Source organism: Balearica regulorum, chromosome 1, assembly GCF_011004875.1.
Source record: "Balearica regulorum gibbericeps isolate bBalReg1 chromosome 1, bBalReg1.pri, whole genome shotgun sequence".
NCBI lineage: Eukaryota > Metazoa > Chordata > Aves > Gruiformes > Gruidae > Balearica > Balearica regulorum.
The window spans coordinates 60,089,915-60,106,858 of record NC_046184.1 but is presented as its reverse complement, the minus strand read 5'-3'; the positions used below and the strand labels follow the sequence as shown (position 1 = coordinate 60,106,858).

General features: G+C 42.3%; 1 protein-coding gene across 3 annotated transcripts in view; it reads left to right on the top strand.

Annotated features, from left to right (window-relative positions):
- The window catches only part of ABTB3 (ankyrin repeat and BTB domain containing 3), a 174,576-nt gene that overhangs the window by 127,746 nt on the left and 29,886 nt on the right, over positions 1 to 16,944 (top strand). For all 3 annotated transcript variants that reach the window (XM_075754074.1, XM_075754080.1, XM_075754091.1), the window contains exons 5-6: positions 12,399 to 12,564; positions 15,915 to 16,004. In XM_075754074.1, coding sequence (XP_075610189.1) covers positions 12,399 to 12,564; positions 15,915 to 16,004 — 256 coding nt within the window. The remainder of the gene's footprint in view (positions 1 to 12,398; positions 12,565 to 15,914; positions 16,005 to 16,944) is intronic.

The window sequence follows — 16,944 nt, the reverse complement described above, 5'->3', positions numbered from 1 at the left end:
ACTCACTGCTATTGCTTCACAAATTTGTACATAAACCTCAATTTTCAGCAGTTTGCCTCTTCCTACAGCAGTAGGTGCAATCTTTTCTGCAACACAGAAAGCAGAGGGACGATCTACATGATTAGCTGGGATAACCTGCATCGGAGCAGCAGTTTTCTGTTGACTCTGGCCTTGACATGCTCTTTCACTAGAGAGTATAATACTTTACTTCAAGATCTGCATAGGCTTTTTATAGTCACAGCTATTCAATATTTAATTGAAGAAATATGTTGAATTTCAAAAGTGAAATCTTGAACATTTCAGAATTCAAATCTTGGCTGTAATTGCTTCCCCTTTGGTGTGACCATCTTGGCCCTCATTTCCAGAAGTGCAGCATTTTGCATCCCTGCTGAAATGTCAGGACTTATAGGTACGATGCGCTTTCTGAAGACCTAGCACTTGGTTTCGAAAAGGCACAATTAATTTAATACTTCCAGTATTTAGGTAGGATTGCAAATAAGGCAATAATGATTCTGCTGTACATCCTCAGTCTTAAAAATTAAGGTAGATACAGTTAAGTATCTGTGGATTAAAAACCCAAAATATACCATTCGCAAAGTTGTATTTTGTCAATGGGTGTGTATATATATAGAAAATGCCCTCAACTGTTAGACAGTTTTCCAGGAGTTTCAAAATCATTTGAAGTTGGGGAGAGTTGTATTATGCTGCAGAGGAATTTATTAATTATGAGGAACAAATTAGTACTTAGTTTAAAGTTTCCATCAAGAATTCATTTCATAAATAGAAGTGATTGCTGTTGTCCTGCTTGCCTCGCAAGTGGAAGTAAGCCTGAAGAGTGCAGCCTGGGATTAATCAGGTGGGAATGAAAAGAGAAATCATTCCTGAAACAAATTCTGGATTTTAGAGAGACCAGACTTTGCAGCGTGCACTTATTTGACTGCAGGGACCCGATTCACCCACTGATGTCCCAAAATGACAATCTCACTCTACTGTGCTGGCAGAGGTTTGCAAATGAGTGTCCATGTACTTTGGGTTTTATTTTAAGGTCTGTGCGTACTGCTGGTGTAGTGCAGCAGGTTCTTTGAGTAGCTGTGAATCAGACTCCGGCTGCCTGTAATCCTGAGATCAAAGGAAGGACCGAGCTTTTCTGAAGAATAATACGAGGCATCAAGATGTTAATTTGAAATGTTGCAGCTTGTAATTTCTTATTTGTATTCAGTGCAGACCCTCAGCACTTTTGATTTCCACTAAGCCAGGTGCCAACCTTTCATGCCTCCCTGTTAGGGAGGGAGTGTTTCCAACTATCAACTCTTCAGCAAGCATCAATTCCATAAATGCAAACACTGGGGATGGGGGGGTGGGAAATACAACAACTTTGCAGAGGATGGCTTTTCAAATAAGCTGTGTGATGGATGACAGCTGGAGGATTTTAAATGCAGTTAGCTTGATACATTTTCTGACTTTCATAGAAACAGCTTAATAAGTATAACCTTGAAACTGGTTCAATTTCTAGGCTTTTCTTAGCAGTCTTCTTTAGTCCCTAAAATATAGAGACCTGAACCCAAAAGTTCCCATGGTCCTGTGTGATATTGCATCATTCCATGGCGTTGATTCACGACCTGTCATTGCAAACGCATAAAGCAAAATCAGTTTCCATGTTGGGAAAACGTGCATACGAGGAGAGGGAGAGAGAGAGAGATTGGCGTGATCTCAAAGGCTATGAAGTTCAGGATCAGTTTGGATAAAAACCAAATGTGCAGTTTCTTATCTGAACTACAGCATAGAGATCTCCCAGCAGATTCGTGTGACACTTCGCAGTACAATCACATGCTCCAGCAGTGAGGTTCCGGATAATGTGGCTTTGTAAATCATCTCTGCTTTCTTCCTGCCTTTCATTCCAATACTTCCTCACTTTCTCCCCTCTTCTGATCCTTTTTTAAAAATCCGTTGCCTTAATTTCTTGCAACATTTTCATCTCCTGAAAGAGGAGCTGCTCTTGCTCTGGGTAGAGGAGTGAGGGAAGCTGGAATCAGGCAGGAGCTGCCTATCTCCTTCCTAATCTCTCTTCATTTTACAGCAGCAGACATGCCAGAAAGTTTCTTCCCTTTCCCCAGACTTGGGAGATGAGCAGGGATATAAATGTTCACCTTCCCTCAGGAGTAGAAGCTTTAAATAGAGCAGTTGCTCCACCTTTTGCATGGAGGTAGGTTTCACAGATGGGCTGACTGCTGGATGCACAACAGCTAGCTGAGACAGAAGCCTAAGTTTTATCCAAAATACTGTTTGTCTTAGTTGGAGACCAGACTTTAATAAAGCCTCACCTGTACTCAGTCCCTGTTGGGCCACCTAAGGCGGCTGGATATAGTCAGTAGAGAACTGTGTGCGAAGTAGCTTTCTGCTGGCGTAAGTCTGGTGAAGGTGGGTGCTCTGCTCCCTGCTCTAGACCTTTTATTAATGAAGGTATCAGGGATGAAGGGAATTTGTTGCCGAAAAGGGGCATGGTGGTAAAAACTGTGTTGACCTCCGTTTCCGCTGCAATAAGGTAGCGTCACTTCTCAGTCTGCACTGGGTCTGGCTGGTTGCAAACAGATGCCTGCTTGTGGCTGTTTTGTATCATCACATCTGCAAGGGGTACCTTTCCCCTTGCTCCACCTAAGCACAAGACATTTTTTGACTGTCTTTCTATCCTCCATTCTGTGGGAAGTTTGTTTAAAACAAAAAAAACCCAACCCAATGTGTTAGACATGTGGTGGGCAGCATTGCTAATGGATGACTACATCTGGAGGCTGACAGCAGAGAAAAAGAGCAAGGGAGGAGCATCCTGTGTTGCTCAGCACAAAGGCTGCCGTGCTTTTTATCAGGGTCAGTGGCTTCATTTCTGGTTGCAATATATCATGGCAATTCTGCAGGATGTAAAGATGCTGGAACAAACTGACCTGAGAGAGGTTGTAATGTCATGCGAGGGACTGTTACTTGGTCACTTCTGCACCTGACTGGATAAAGGGCTATTTTCTGGCCAGCCAGAGGTTAAAAAAAGGATATAGTCTGGGGTGTGAGCATGTGCGTGTGTGCGTACATTAAGTCTGATGTCCAAAAGCAGCAAAAATTGAAGAAAAATCCACAATCTTGGACACATGAGTGCAATTCTCTACAAAGGGCAATTCCCATGTGTTATTTGAAGTATTTTTCTTCTACACTCAGCATTGCCTCAGACTTCTTTGATTCTAAGTCATCCCCATCCCATATTGATATGCAGCCCATGGAGACCCCTCAGGCTCTGGTAGCACCAGAGTATGTTGCAGTCCCTTGTTTGCATTCCCTGGTCATTGGGGTTGGACTCTGGAGGATGGAGCTAGGCAGCAGGGTTTGCATGCCGACCCCGTTGGTGCAGTCAGAGCCCCCCCTTATGTTCCAGTCAAATTTAGTTGGAGGTGGCAGCATCACTGCTGGTGGAGGCAGAGCTGGTGAGAGCAGGAGCCAGTGTGACAGGGCTTGTGACTGTGCACAGATGGAGAGCCTTAACTTGATCCCCTTTAATTGCTTGCTCATACACTTCGGCAGCATTTCTGAGTCATGGCTGGGTTCCCTGAGGGTGCTGGGCTCACCCTTTGGGCAGCAAAAATCCCTTTTCTTCTCTAGCTGGCTGAGAGCCTGGGTCCTGTCTCTGCTCCTGACCTTGGACGTAACATTTTTCTCCTCTCTTGCAGGAGTACAGAGGTGAAATTGGTATCTGTAAGTCCTGGCCTTGAGGAGGCACCTGTGAGAGGTGTACATCAGTGTCAACAGAGGCCATCCCCCAAGAGCTTAAGTGGCCTCTGTTTTTGGGAAGAAAATCCTTGGGGGAAAAGGAAAAATAAATAAAAGCAACAAGGTTATGAAAATGGGAAAACAGTAATCAAAAGGAGAGCAAATTATGCAGCTTAATGCACTCAAATTGTGGGGTGACCAGATAACCTCTATCCCAGCGATGAGAAAGAGCTGCCTCATGAAATCAGAGGATCAGAGGGAAATATTTTTAACAAAGCCTGGAGTGGTGTCATAACTCTAACGATTAATAATAGTAATGCCCAACGTTTGAAAAGGATGAAAAATGATCCAAGGAAAATTCCAGGCTGTTAGTGCAAGGCCTTCAAATATTTTTTCAAGCAAAGACTGATTAAAGACATGTTGTTGAGGGAAAAATGGGATAAAATGTGACACAGATTTTCTAAAGATAGATCTTGCCAGACTAATCTAATAACTTTTTGATAAGATAACTGATTTTCTACCCCAAGGAAGTGCAGTAGATTTCATCTATTTGGACTTGAGTGAACAATTTGATGCAGTCCATGCAGGGAGCTATTAGTTAAGACGAAGAAGATGGGGATTAGTAAAGGAATTGGAAAGTGAGCAGGGTCTGGCTTCAAGAGAGGTGGCAAGGGCTAGGTTAGCTGTGATGAGGTTACAGGCAGAGATCTTCAGCTCTTCCTCTTAAGAACTGGTCTTTTTTAATTTTCAGAAAGGGTTTTGGCACAAATGTTAGCAGTGTGCTCATGAAGTTAAAATTTGCTGATGCCACAATGCTGAGAGGCATTGTCCTGACAGAGGAAGTTTGGGAAATCATCCAGGAAAAAGTGGATGACCTTGAAGGCTGGGACAAAAGAAATGGGACAAAATGCAGTTTTCCACAAATGGAAGGCAAACACATGGAGATTAATTAGAAAAATACATACTGTGGTGTATATGTAACATACACTATATATGCAGTATAATATATATGTGGAGAGCTGAGTATTGGAAAGGTGGTGGGAAAGACTTAAGAGCAATATTTCATCTCAGAATAATTGTAAACCACAAAAGTGGATTTTTTCTCAGCCATGAAAAGAGCAAATGCATTTTGAGGATGCATCAGGAGAGGTATTTCCAGAAGCAGGAAAGTACTGGTGCCTCTGTACATGAAAGTGGTAGGAAGTGATGTGGAATTGCAAATCCTGTGTCCGGGTCAAGAAAATATTCACATTGGACCAGGTAGAAAGAAATGAGCTGGGGTGGTTTGAGTTTTGACAAAATGTTCTCATGGAAGAAGACTAGAAGAAAGGGGCTTATTCACCTGAGCAAAGTGGATGCTGAGGGAACGTGTGACTCTTCTCCAGAAATACATCAGGAGTAAACACCACGTAAGGAAAAATATACTATTTGAAGGGCAGCACAGACAGAGGAATATGTGAATATTAACAAGTTGTAAGTTCAGACTGAAAGTGTAGATGGATCCAAGCCTTGCTGCAGCATAGGACTGGGTTTATTAACCCTCCCACAGCCACTGCCTGTCGCAGCCTCACCCGGGGCTCCGAGTTGCATTTACAGCTCTGCTCCAGAAAGGTCTCTGGGCACATGCAGTGCCTGAGTGCTTTTGAAAACCTGTCTTTAATTGAAAATCAGTCCTAATTTCCAATTAGCCTCAGCCTGAGAATGCCTAAGTCTGCTTGTCTGTCTGGGACCATCCCTCTTAATGAAGGCTCTCTAGGAAATATAGGATGATCATCCTCAAGAGTGAAGCTTATTTAACGTGAGAGCATCCTTGGCTCATTCTAGAGAGTTTTCTTAAGACCATGGAAAGGGTAAAATACAGCACTGTAAAGGGAAGATTTTATTATTTTGTTCTTTCAGAACAATCTATACCATTTGCTGTGTCATCTTAATACTATACCACACATACGCAATTCTGACTTGAAAGTGAAAGAGGAAGAGTTGCATTTAATGTTTTATTTATGGAAATCCTGTGCTTGTACTAGACCATGAAAATATAAATATACTTTAATAAATAGAGATTTGGAGGCAGAAAAATATTTCCACTACCCTTGCTCACTCTTAAAATGTGCTGGGTAAGGGGCTGAGTTTCTGGAGAGGGAGAGAGACTAGAAAACTGTTAAGAAATTCTGCTATTTAATTAGATACAGCCACTTTTAAGTAGAGGTGGTTGGTATTTGCCTAGCTCCTTGAATGTCCTTGTTCTTCCCACAAATTTTCACTAATCCGTGGCTATTGCCGTAATTAGACACAAAAATGCCAAACCAGCGAGTGGTAGCAAACAAGCTACTTGACAAAGTCCAGCAGTCCCTAGGGGCAGATGGTGCCAGTGGATGAAGGAGATTTTATTACTTAAAAGGTAGAGCACGGGTTTCCTGAGGTGAATCTCAACCTCTCCTGCCAACCGGCTGCTTGAACAGTAATAAAAAAAAATTATTGAAGAGAAGGATCATGTTCTCCTTCACTTTTAGGGCAGAACACACTCATATTTTTACGGGCTTTAGGATCCAGCCTTCCTGGGTTTTTCCCATTGCGAGCAAGTTCATTACTGGTTCATATGCTCTGTCTCTATACACATTCCTGAATGTAATAATCAGGACACAGATAACATAGCGTCTTCTGCTCACTAGTGAAGACTTGTGCTATCTATTCATATGAAAGATGATTCTGTACCCAAATTTTCCTATGGTATGTTGGCCATGTTCAAAATCTGAAGTCAGATTCAATTTTGAACATGGTTCCTGGCCTACATACGTGGGACTGTAATATTAAGAGTGTTTTGAAATACAGATTTGGGTCTTATTTTGCTAGTCACATCACTTTTTAAATGTATTTCCCACTATCTGGACCAATTTATTCTCAGGCCTTTGACAAGAATAAGAGGTTGGCTAATAAATATCCGGAGTATTTTTATTTTCTTGTCTTAATTTCGCTCCTGATTAAAGTAAATGGAGATATTTTACGTCTGCGTTAAAAAGCAGTGCTCTTCATCACTTTGATCAACATGTTTGTGCTTATGTTTCCTGCTCTCCAAAACTGAAAATGTAAATAATTGTCTCAATGTAGTTTTAATATTGCAGTCCTGTTAATAACAGCATTATAGTCCCTTTTAAAGCACCAGATTGGAAAAAAGAGTGCTCACACATTTAAATCAAATTGTCTGCTGCTCCTGCTATTGCCGTTTGTGTCTGTAGTCTCACTGAAGAGCCCCAGGCAAGGAACCAGGACCCTTTTGTGCTACGGGCTGTGCATACCCAGATCAAAACTGCGATCCCTGACCCCAAGAAATTCAGCATTGCAAATGCATGTATATTGCTGGCTAAAATATGACTCCTTCTAGACTTCCAACCAGCTGAACTATAATTTCTGACTCGAGACCTCATTCATATTTAGGACAGAGACAGACTGAATAAACTCCACAGAGCTAAAAAGATGGACTTTATTAATAGAGTATCATTCTTTTAATTGAAAGGGCTGGCAATCAGATCCCAGGTGGACAAACAAGGTTTTGGTGCTTGGCTATCAGGATGATGATCTGTTCCTTTCAGCAGAGGGGAATGATTGTCCTGCTGCTCGTCACAGTCTGCATTCCATTTTTTTAAAATCAACTCTTAGCATGCTATGCCAGCACGTATAGCTTAGAACATGATTAAGATGTTCCTACTTTTTTGGTAACATTCACAGAGCATTACTTTTTTTTGTTGTTTTTTTAATTGTCTACTACTGACTATAGCAATAATCCCCTTCCAAAGAACAAATAGTTAAAAAGCTATGTAATAAGAGAGCTGCTGTGTCTACCAGTTACGATGGAAACACTTTGCCTTTGAATCGGCCATTTTCCCAAATGTATTCAATCCATGAGTAACTTATTAAAGATCTGCACAGACCCTATCTTAGCCAGTCTGAGTGAAAACAAAAAAACCCCAACAAACCTTGCATTTAAACCGTTGCTGTAGAAGTGCTGCATGTTTTCATAATATGAGTTTGAAAAAAGATAAAAATAATTTTCTGTACTGCTATGACCCATTATAAATGAAGAAGATTATCTTTGACTCTTTTCAGAGGTTTGAGTATTTTGGAGTACGATAGAGTGTCATGGTCACCACGCAGCATTTGACAGTGACCATTTGCAAATAATTAATGTTACCATGGCATTCCCCATATAAAGCCACAGTAAAGTTAATTATGTGCAGTGGCAACACTGTAATGATCTTGAAGATAACTGCTGTAGAAGCAATATCTGTGAGGAATTAAAAGAGGACTTGGAGAAAATTGTATTGCATTGTAAGTTAAAAAACATTGTCACAGCTTTGCTGCAAATATAAAATCAAGATTTCACCTGTTTCTAATTTTTCTTTTAGTTTTAAAGGCAATTGTTTGCTTGATTCAAGGTAGGGAGGGACCAGTTAGGGAGCATACAGGCTGTATGATTGAACCCCTGAATTAGAGGGGTGGATTTGCTCTTGAGCACGAGGACTGTGATCAGTGTCTGTTATTAATTCAAGCATATTACTTCTCAATTCTGGGAGTGGGAGCATGTGTACAGTGGCAGTGGTGCCAAGGAGCCTGCCCAGCCCCACAGGATGCTACGTAGGGAAATCCAGAATGGGCTGAGTCTTTTGAGAGAGGACATCACCCTCAAGAGATGCTGGTCAGTCTTACCTTTGTCACTGTATCACCTTTGGGGGACCTCAAAGTCCACCTGACCCAGCCAGCACCCAGGGTGGTGATGTCCTGCCATCCTGAGACTGTCCCTAGGGAGAAGAGCGTTGGTCCCCCTGAGGTCTTCTGCTCCACCCATCAGCCTTCCCTGCCCCTTCGATGAAGAAGCACCTTTTCTGCAGGGTGAGGTCTTGGGGAAAGGACAACCTGTGTGAGTGCCGGCAGCCGGCAGAATCTGGCAACAGACCAAGGTGGCCTTTGGAGGGAACGTCCCACTGTCGGGCCAGTGTCAGCCTCCTGTGTGCTTGGAAAGATCACAAAGACTTTTTGGCAAAAGGGCCATGAACTGACTGTGCAGCTGGGAAGGTTTCCAGCTCTGTTTGCACTTATGCTGGCTTCCCTTGCTTTACAGGCACAGTTTCACAACTCTAAAAAGTGACCCTATATATTTAGCTGATTTAACTGTTCCTCGTCAACCTTATTTTTCAAGCTTCTTCCCATCCCTTTCCCACCTCTTCGTACATTGTCAGTCGTATTTGTTGCAGTCCAAAGCTAAGAAGTCTTGAGTGAGTCAAGCCTGGGTGCCTGTTGCCTTCTTCCTTTTTTATCTTGCATCCTTTAATGTTTTTGATTCTGGATGGTATCGGTGATGGAGGAGCATCCCCTTATACAGTGTAATATGGAGCAAAGATCCTCTGCTTCTGTCGGAATCAATATTATGCAGTTAATGGTATGAAAGAGGACTTGGGAGCAAATGCAGTGCTGTGGTGGTTTAGCGTTGATTTTTGATGGATTTGGGGGTTGGTTTTTTTATTATTTTTCAGTTTTCATTTTGAAATGCAACTGCTCAGTCTGCTGCATCGTCTTCCCAGTTGGCTTTCTCCACTGTTAAAAGTGATGATGCTGTGTTCTCCTATTCTGTACTTGTAGTTCCTGGTCATTTTTGATCTGTCTCTTCACTGGTTTTTATCTGTTACATGTTAAATCTCCTTTTCCTTAACTCAGTTCATCTCTCTGGCTTTTTGAGACATTGCTATGCTTTCTTTTCTGAAGCATCTTCCGTTCCTTTCCCTTGCGTCATGCTCTTGTTTTATTAAACTCCCCAGTTTGATCGCTATCCGTTTTATTAGTCAACATATGACAATGGTGGCACCAGCAATGATGTCAAATTTTTCCATATAGTTTCTTTTCCTATGTCCCATAAATTGGGGGTGTAACTCCCTCATGATGGGTCCTTTTTGGGGTATAAAAAGGCAGTGGGCCACTGGTAGTGGTACTAAGTTGTGGTTTCTTGCTTTGTGGTACTTGGTCTAGATCATGTTTCATCAGTGCTGGTGTCCTAGCAGCTGTGCAGCCCAGGTGCTCCTCTGCATCTGTGTTATCGTTGCAGTATTTGTACAGCTGTAGCATCCCGGAGCCCTTGGACCAAGACCCTTATCCCCCCAGCTGATTGAGGTGTACTAATTTGCTACCACTATCAGCAGTAATTAATGAGTCCCCTGCCCTGGCTATAGTAAGCAGGTGAACTGACGTGCTTTTAGGGGACCAGAGCCCACTTACGGAGGAGTTACTTATGGAAAAGTAAGTAATTTCTTAACCCATGCCAAGTAGAGATTTGGGCAGCCTGTACAGGATAAGCAAGATAGATCCTTGCTTCTCCTTCCTCCCTTGCATGGGTGTGCAACCCAGGTCAAAATCCATCTTTTTTTAAGGAGGAAATCGTCAACTGTCGTTTTGCATGCACCGAGCTGGGCTGACGTCAGTGAAGCTCTGCCTGTTTCTGCCAGCACTGAGTTTGACCCATTTTATTCAGACTGTATGTTATATGCCTCAGTACAAATGATGAAGCAGTGACTTAACGCAGGCAGTGATTCATAGTGGCAGACACCTCTGCAGTCCTCAGAGTTTATCTAGATCTTTCCATAGCTGCACTTTGCCAAGGAACTGCTTTGGTAAAGTGGCTGGACTGGGTAGCTGCAGCTGGGAGGTCCAGACTCTCCCTCCATGCACCAAAACCCCCACCACCTAACTTCTGATCATGCTTTATCTTTGCTGTATGTTAAAGGAGGGCACAGATGATCTCTAGCATCTCATGCTGTGGGGGTAACAAGTACCAAATGTTGCTGTGGCTCTTGTGTCAGAAATGTGCCATGTGGTGCGAACGTGTTAAGCCGCAGTTGCTCCTGTGAATGTCGGTGTCATTGAGCTCAGCCCTGTGTATCTCTGCTGGTTTTGCTTTTTCCTTAAACTTGCTCATAAACTACTGCAGAAAACCCAGCCTTGATGTGCATTGCTTTCTTCATCTCTGTTGTAGGCATATTACTGGTGCACATTCTGTTATTGCTGTTACGGTGTATTTATTCCGACCAAGTGTTGTGCATTAATCTTGCAGCATACTACTGTGATGAAGCATTGTCCTTGTTCCCCTCAGTAATGATACTCCAAGCATACCTTGTTTGCATTCTCAGGACATCAACTTTTTAGCAGTCAAAACCCAACCTGAGCACGTAGAATGAACATCAACAGAATATCTGTTGTCTTCCAGAGTGGTCGTGGCCCAGCAGGACAGAGAGCAAGCTTGAGCTCAGATGCTAGTTTCAGTACTAAGTCCTGCAGAAGCTTTGATCAAAACACTTTGTATTTTCCATCTCACTTTCCTTCCTCTGTTGAAGGAGGAAGAGCAGTAGCTATTACTACATACCACCACTGCTTCTATATAAACAGCTTATTCGTTGCATGTTGCTGTTAAAAATTAAGCAGTGTTATATATTTTATAAAGCTCTGATAAAGCACTTTGAAGAAGAAATTTAAATGATAATGATACGCTGTTTATATTTTTCTTTTGGTTTGCTGCATTTTTTTACATATGAAATAGAAAGCAAATATTTGATGTCTGTTTGACTTTTTCACTTTTGATCTTTGTTTTTCATTCATAAGTAGCCCCTAGTTTTCTGACCTAGCATTTTTGGAGAATGAAAGTGATGTTTTTCCAAACCGTCCTTTATCCAAGTTCACACCAAAAGCACTGTGGATTTGGACTCCACCCTCTGCCCCAGACACTCCTCAGCATGAAAGAAAAGCAAATCTGTCTTTTAATAAGATGAAACAGAGTTGGATAAATATCAGATTTGAATTGCCTGTCTCTCTCTGGAGCTGCAGATTCACATCTTAGCTAAATAACTCCTAGCCCTTCTTCCATTTGAAATGGATATGTTAGAGCAGTTTACAATTTGGAGATCTTTTGAATAAGACATTAAAAGAATGACATCTCATCTGTTAGACACGGCCAGCAAGGATTTGTGTTTTCTTGCCATGATTACCTGGCAAGATTGCCTTCTCCCTGATCGCATGGTGCCCTGATCTACAGGTGGCCCTGCTTGAGCAGGGGGGTTGGCCAGATGACCTCCAGAGGTCCCTTCCAACCTCAGCCAGTCTGGGATTCTGCAACTTGCACTTTTTGCTCCAAAAAAGCTTCCCTGTTACTGGGGCTGTGCTGGTAAGATCCTTGAAGGCATTTGGAATGACATTATTTTCTCTTTGTCGTATCATCAATGATTGTACGTCCATTTGATGTAAGTTCAAAGCTTACTGAAACTTTTCAGACATTGGGGGACCACATAACCTCACCATGCAGAGAGAAAACTTGCAGTGAGAATGTGTTGTGCATTGCTTAAACAGAGAAGCAAAATCAAGTGAAAGCTGTGCGCTTTTTTTGCCCAATTTTTTATAAAATGTATAACTTGTCCCATGAAATATAGACCAAGGGCAACCTCCATTAGCATGCATTATCATTTCCCATTCGGCAGTTCCCTTGAACATACAGGTCAAAGGAGAATGAATGTGTGCATGACCTACATCCTTCAAAGACAGGGCAAAGAATTATTTTCCTAGGGACAGCAAAGTCTGTCCTCTGATTGTCCTCTGAGGGAGTTTATTTCTCACATCCACAGAATCGACGACTGTTTTTGTGCATCTCGGAAACTGGATGCAGTTGCCACTGAAGCGAAGTTCAAGCAGGACCTGGGTTTCCGGATGCTCAACTGTGGCCGAACGGATCTGGTTAAACAAGCCATATCCTTGCTGGGTCCGGATGGGATTAACAGCATGAGTGAACAGGTAATGAGATAGAAATGTAAAGAAACAACTGTGAAATGTAAGAGTTTTTTGTCTGCTTATCACAGAAAATGAGACCCAGCTTTCAGCTAAACATAGACAGGGCCGTAATGGCTTCCCTGCGTTACTTGCATTGAGTTAAAGCACCACCAGGTGAACATCTACGTTAAGTCTGGTCTTTTTGAGTTGTATTGATTTATTGGTACTCAGGTAACTCAGCATGAGGGCAAATAGGTCCCCTGAAATTTTCTTAACAGTGAACTGAGTTGAGTGACGCCAGGAGATCCCAAGAGAGTTTAGTGTTGATCTGAATACTTAAAACTGCTTCAGTGCCATGAACAGCGGTGTGGGGCAGGGCTTTGTGAGGTGAACGTCCTTCCACTGAACACTGCCCTGGGGTCTGCAATGCATGTCACGTGCACTACCAAACCCTGGCAGGAAACAGTTGATCTCTGGCACTCTTTAATTGAGTTGAGCCCAGTTTGAACTGACCTTCCAGATGTGAAAGTCCCTCTGCAACGTTACCACTCCATTAGCTGTAGTGGCCAGCATCCACCTACCAAGGAGCCTAAATTTCCCTGGTGTTACATCTCCACGAGGCTGGTGGTTGTTTCTGGGGATAAACCTGCCTCCATGGCTGCCTACTGGCAGCAGTCTGTTGGACTGTGATTCTCACTGAGATGGTTCCCCTTTCGTAGAAGGGAAACGATGGCCGCAGATACTACCATTGAATTTTGAAATGGAGTTCCCTGAATTTTCTGGTGCCCCTGATGAAAGTGTCACTGCATGTTCCCAGAGCTGTGACATCCCCTTTGGCAAGAGGCAGGTGGATGCCGCCCCTGAGGTGGTCGCCTGGGATGGGAGCTGGGTTGTAAGTGAGTTTAGGTCTTCTGAGATGAAAGCTGCTCTGGGTGTTATGTAACTGTTCAGGAGCTTCAATCTGAGTCAGTAGTGTGGATTTGTTTGAGAAGAGCTTTAGAAGAAAGCAATACTCCTTCCAAAAAAATTGAATTTGAGAGCTCATTCCAAGGTTCATACATGATACTTTTAAAAATTATTATTATTTTAAGTTAGTCTGAACGTGGAAACTTTTCACAGCATATTTCTTCTGTCCTCCAGGCTGAAACCTGGGAATGTTCTGGTTTGATTCATCAAAGTACCTAATCATATGCTTAACTCTGAACACATGCTTACATCCTGTTTGACTGAAAGTTAAGCCTGTGCTTAACTGCTTCGCTGGATCAAACATCCCACATTTTGTAGGATCTCACATTGTGCAGGACAGAGCCTGAAGTGATAAAAGGCTGAAAGAAAAATAGCCATTTTTTATTTTGCCAAAAGCCCTTTGTGTTGATTGTACATGTTGTTACCATGTTGCTGTGTGCGTGTGGAACACTAATGATGGGCTCATTAAAAATCCATTCCTCCCACGTGCAAAGAGAGGGGGGTGAGCGATGCTGCAGCGCAAGGCTGGAGAACTGGCAGAGCCAAAAGCATCAGGGACAGCAGTGCGAGGGGAGGTTAGAAACCTCATTAACACTTTAAAGACACGATGCTGCAGCATGACATTCTGGGTGCCTTTTAGTCAGTGGTAAGTCCTTCTTCAGCTTCAGCAGGGCCAAAATATCACTTGTGGTCCCCAGGCAGACCCTTTGCTCCAGGCATTGCTGTGGGGTTCGTTGCTGTGGCTGCCCACGTGCTGCGTCTTGCAGTGGGGAGTCCCAGCGTGGGGCTTTCAAATTCTTTTCTTCAGATCTGATTAGACCCCTTGTGCTAAACACTTGATTTAATTATTTACAGAAATTGAAATAATAGTTGAAGGAACAGGTATTTAATTTTAAGCTGCCATCCTGTCCCCGTGTCTCAAGGTCCAAACACAATTTTTTGTAATCCTCATGGTCCTGTTCATTCCCGTAGTGTTTATTGACTGCCAAAGGAAATGTTTTGCTGCTGACTGTAGCTGAAGTAGTTTCAAATTCTCTTTGCAAGTAACTTCAAGTCACCCAAGAACTCTCCTTGCCTGGGGTGAGCTGTTTTTGTCTTACTAATAGCACGAAGCCCCAGGTGCCTATTCCCTTACTCTGACTCCAGAAGTACACTGCAGATTTGATCCTGTGAAGTGCTCAGTGTGTTTCAAGGGGGCTCTAAGTACCTTGCAGGGACAAACTTTAATTTATAGTTTCTCTACCAGGGCAGCCCTTCCATACACAAGCACCCACTGCCTTTAGTCCTGCATGCAAACAGGAAAAATGGGGTAGTTCAGCAAAAACAGTGGTGCTGGGCTCTTGCTAGAAGAGCGGTGTCATGGCTCTGTCTGGCTGTGCTGGGCACTTCCAGTTTCTCTCAAAATAATTTCACTTCATGGCAGCGCGCAGGTTAAACAGCAAACGGGCTATCGTCTGACAACAAATTTACCAGGGGACCTCGAGGTAGGCTATAAACATGCATCAGAGGTAGCTGCGTGCTGTGGTAGATTTACTGCAAAACAACTGGTGGCTGTTGGTCAACACCCCCTACTGTATTTAATAAGCAGCTTTTTCTGTTATAATTTACGGTAGATTTAATGATTTTTTTTTCATGGTTTCATCTGGACTCATTACCACAGCCACAGTAATACTTATCTTAAGGGAAATGGTGATCAGCCGCAGCAGGTATTTTGGATTAATACAAATTGCATTGTGGTGGTTCTTTAGTGAAGGGTCACTTAATCTACTTTTCCTCCAAACAGGGCCATGTTTCCTTAGAGCCAGCAACTTGCAACAATGCTGCCCGGCGTTTCATTTAAAATTAAGTCCTTCTTTGCAAGGGAGTGCTATACAAAGCCTTTACATTTCCATCCCCTTATCGTATCTGTGTTAAAAAAGCCCGAATCTAACCTATCTTAAGAGGATCCTGGGAGGTTTTTGAAGGCTCTTGCAGTAATTAAAAAGTTAGATTTTATGAAATTATGATCACAGAAAACTGAATAGAATTATTGTCTTTTTAAAATACCAATGGAAATACAGTTGCTTTGATAAAAACATTTCTCTGCTGGGTCTCTGAAGACAAAGATGCTCAGTTTAGTATATTAAGATGGAGGTGAGGCTGACAAGCCTAGTTTCACTTGCCATGTTGAGGATGCCGAGGATAACATGAAAAAAAAAACAACCACCAAATAGTCAACACAAGTGACAACAAAAATGGAGATTTTACAAAAACGGGGGGCATGTCTGTTAACAGAGGTAATGGCTTTCATTAAATACATACTGTTAGTCTTGATGATATATACTTAAATAATTGTTTTAAAAAAATCAAAGAGAGTTCTGTGTTAAATTTGTCAATTCCTTTGTTTTTTAACTCCAAAAAATAACTAGGGCATGACTCCACTGATGTATGCTTGTGTCAGGGGTGATGAGGCTATGGTGCAGATGCTGCTAGATGCTGGAGCAGATCTGAATGCTGAGGTGAGGATTTTTTGTTGGTTGTATCTTTGTTCTGTTATTTGTTTACATCTTAAACTACCCCCTGAAACTGTAGCGGAGGGAAAATGCCAAGAATTAAAAAGAAAATAAATTTGTCTTATCCTGGACGACACCACTTGAAATCAACAGTGAAATCAAACGACTTTAGGTTAACATTGGGATTCACTGCACAAAAGGGGTCAAGTCATCGCACTTACCCCACAGGTAATATTGATTTAATTGTGTTTGCACACTACAGAGGAATACAGGCATTAGCACTAGCACAGAGCACAGCTCTGATGATACTGGAAGGAATCCCTGAATCTCAGCTGAGTTAAAACGAAGAGGGTAAAAGAAATACCTGTCTGATAACCTGCCAAAGCTCAAGCATTTGTGTGCATTGGGATGTTCCAGCTAAGCATCCCCAGCACACAAGTGCAATGTAGGTTCCACTGTTTTGTTTTACAAAGTGCCATGGGCTCAAAACTTTTGGATAAGGAGCTTGAAGCTTCCAGAATATAAACGTCTCTTTGATGAATGCTCATCACAAATTTACACAATCTGTCCACCAAGCAGATTGTGGTCCGACTCTGTGCAATGCAGGTATGTACATTTTTAAAGAGCCGTTTGAAAATCTGCAGAAGAATTATTTGTTAATGATTCCAGTTTCAATTTGTTGAGGTCATGAGTAAATTAAGCTGTCTGCTTCACTTATCTGTGTTCCATCTGTTCTGTTTGGACTTGAGCGAGCTGATAAATTGTAGTCACTGCTTTCAGCCAGACGTTTTGCACTTTTAAAAAATCTAATTTAAAAGTAGAAATGGATGTCACCTGTAAGAGTCTGATAGTCGTTATTATCTGATTGCTGTTCGGTGGCTTATGTGAAATCAGCTGATGATTTCAGTTCCACTCTCAACTCTTCCCAAATTCAAGCAAACCACCC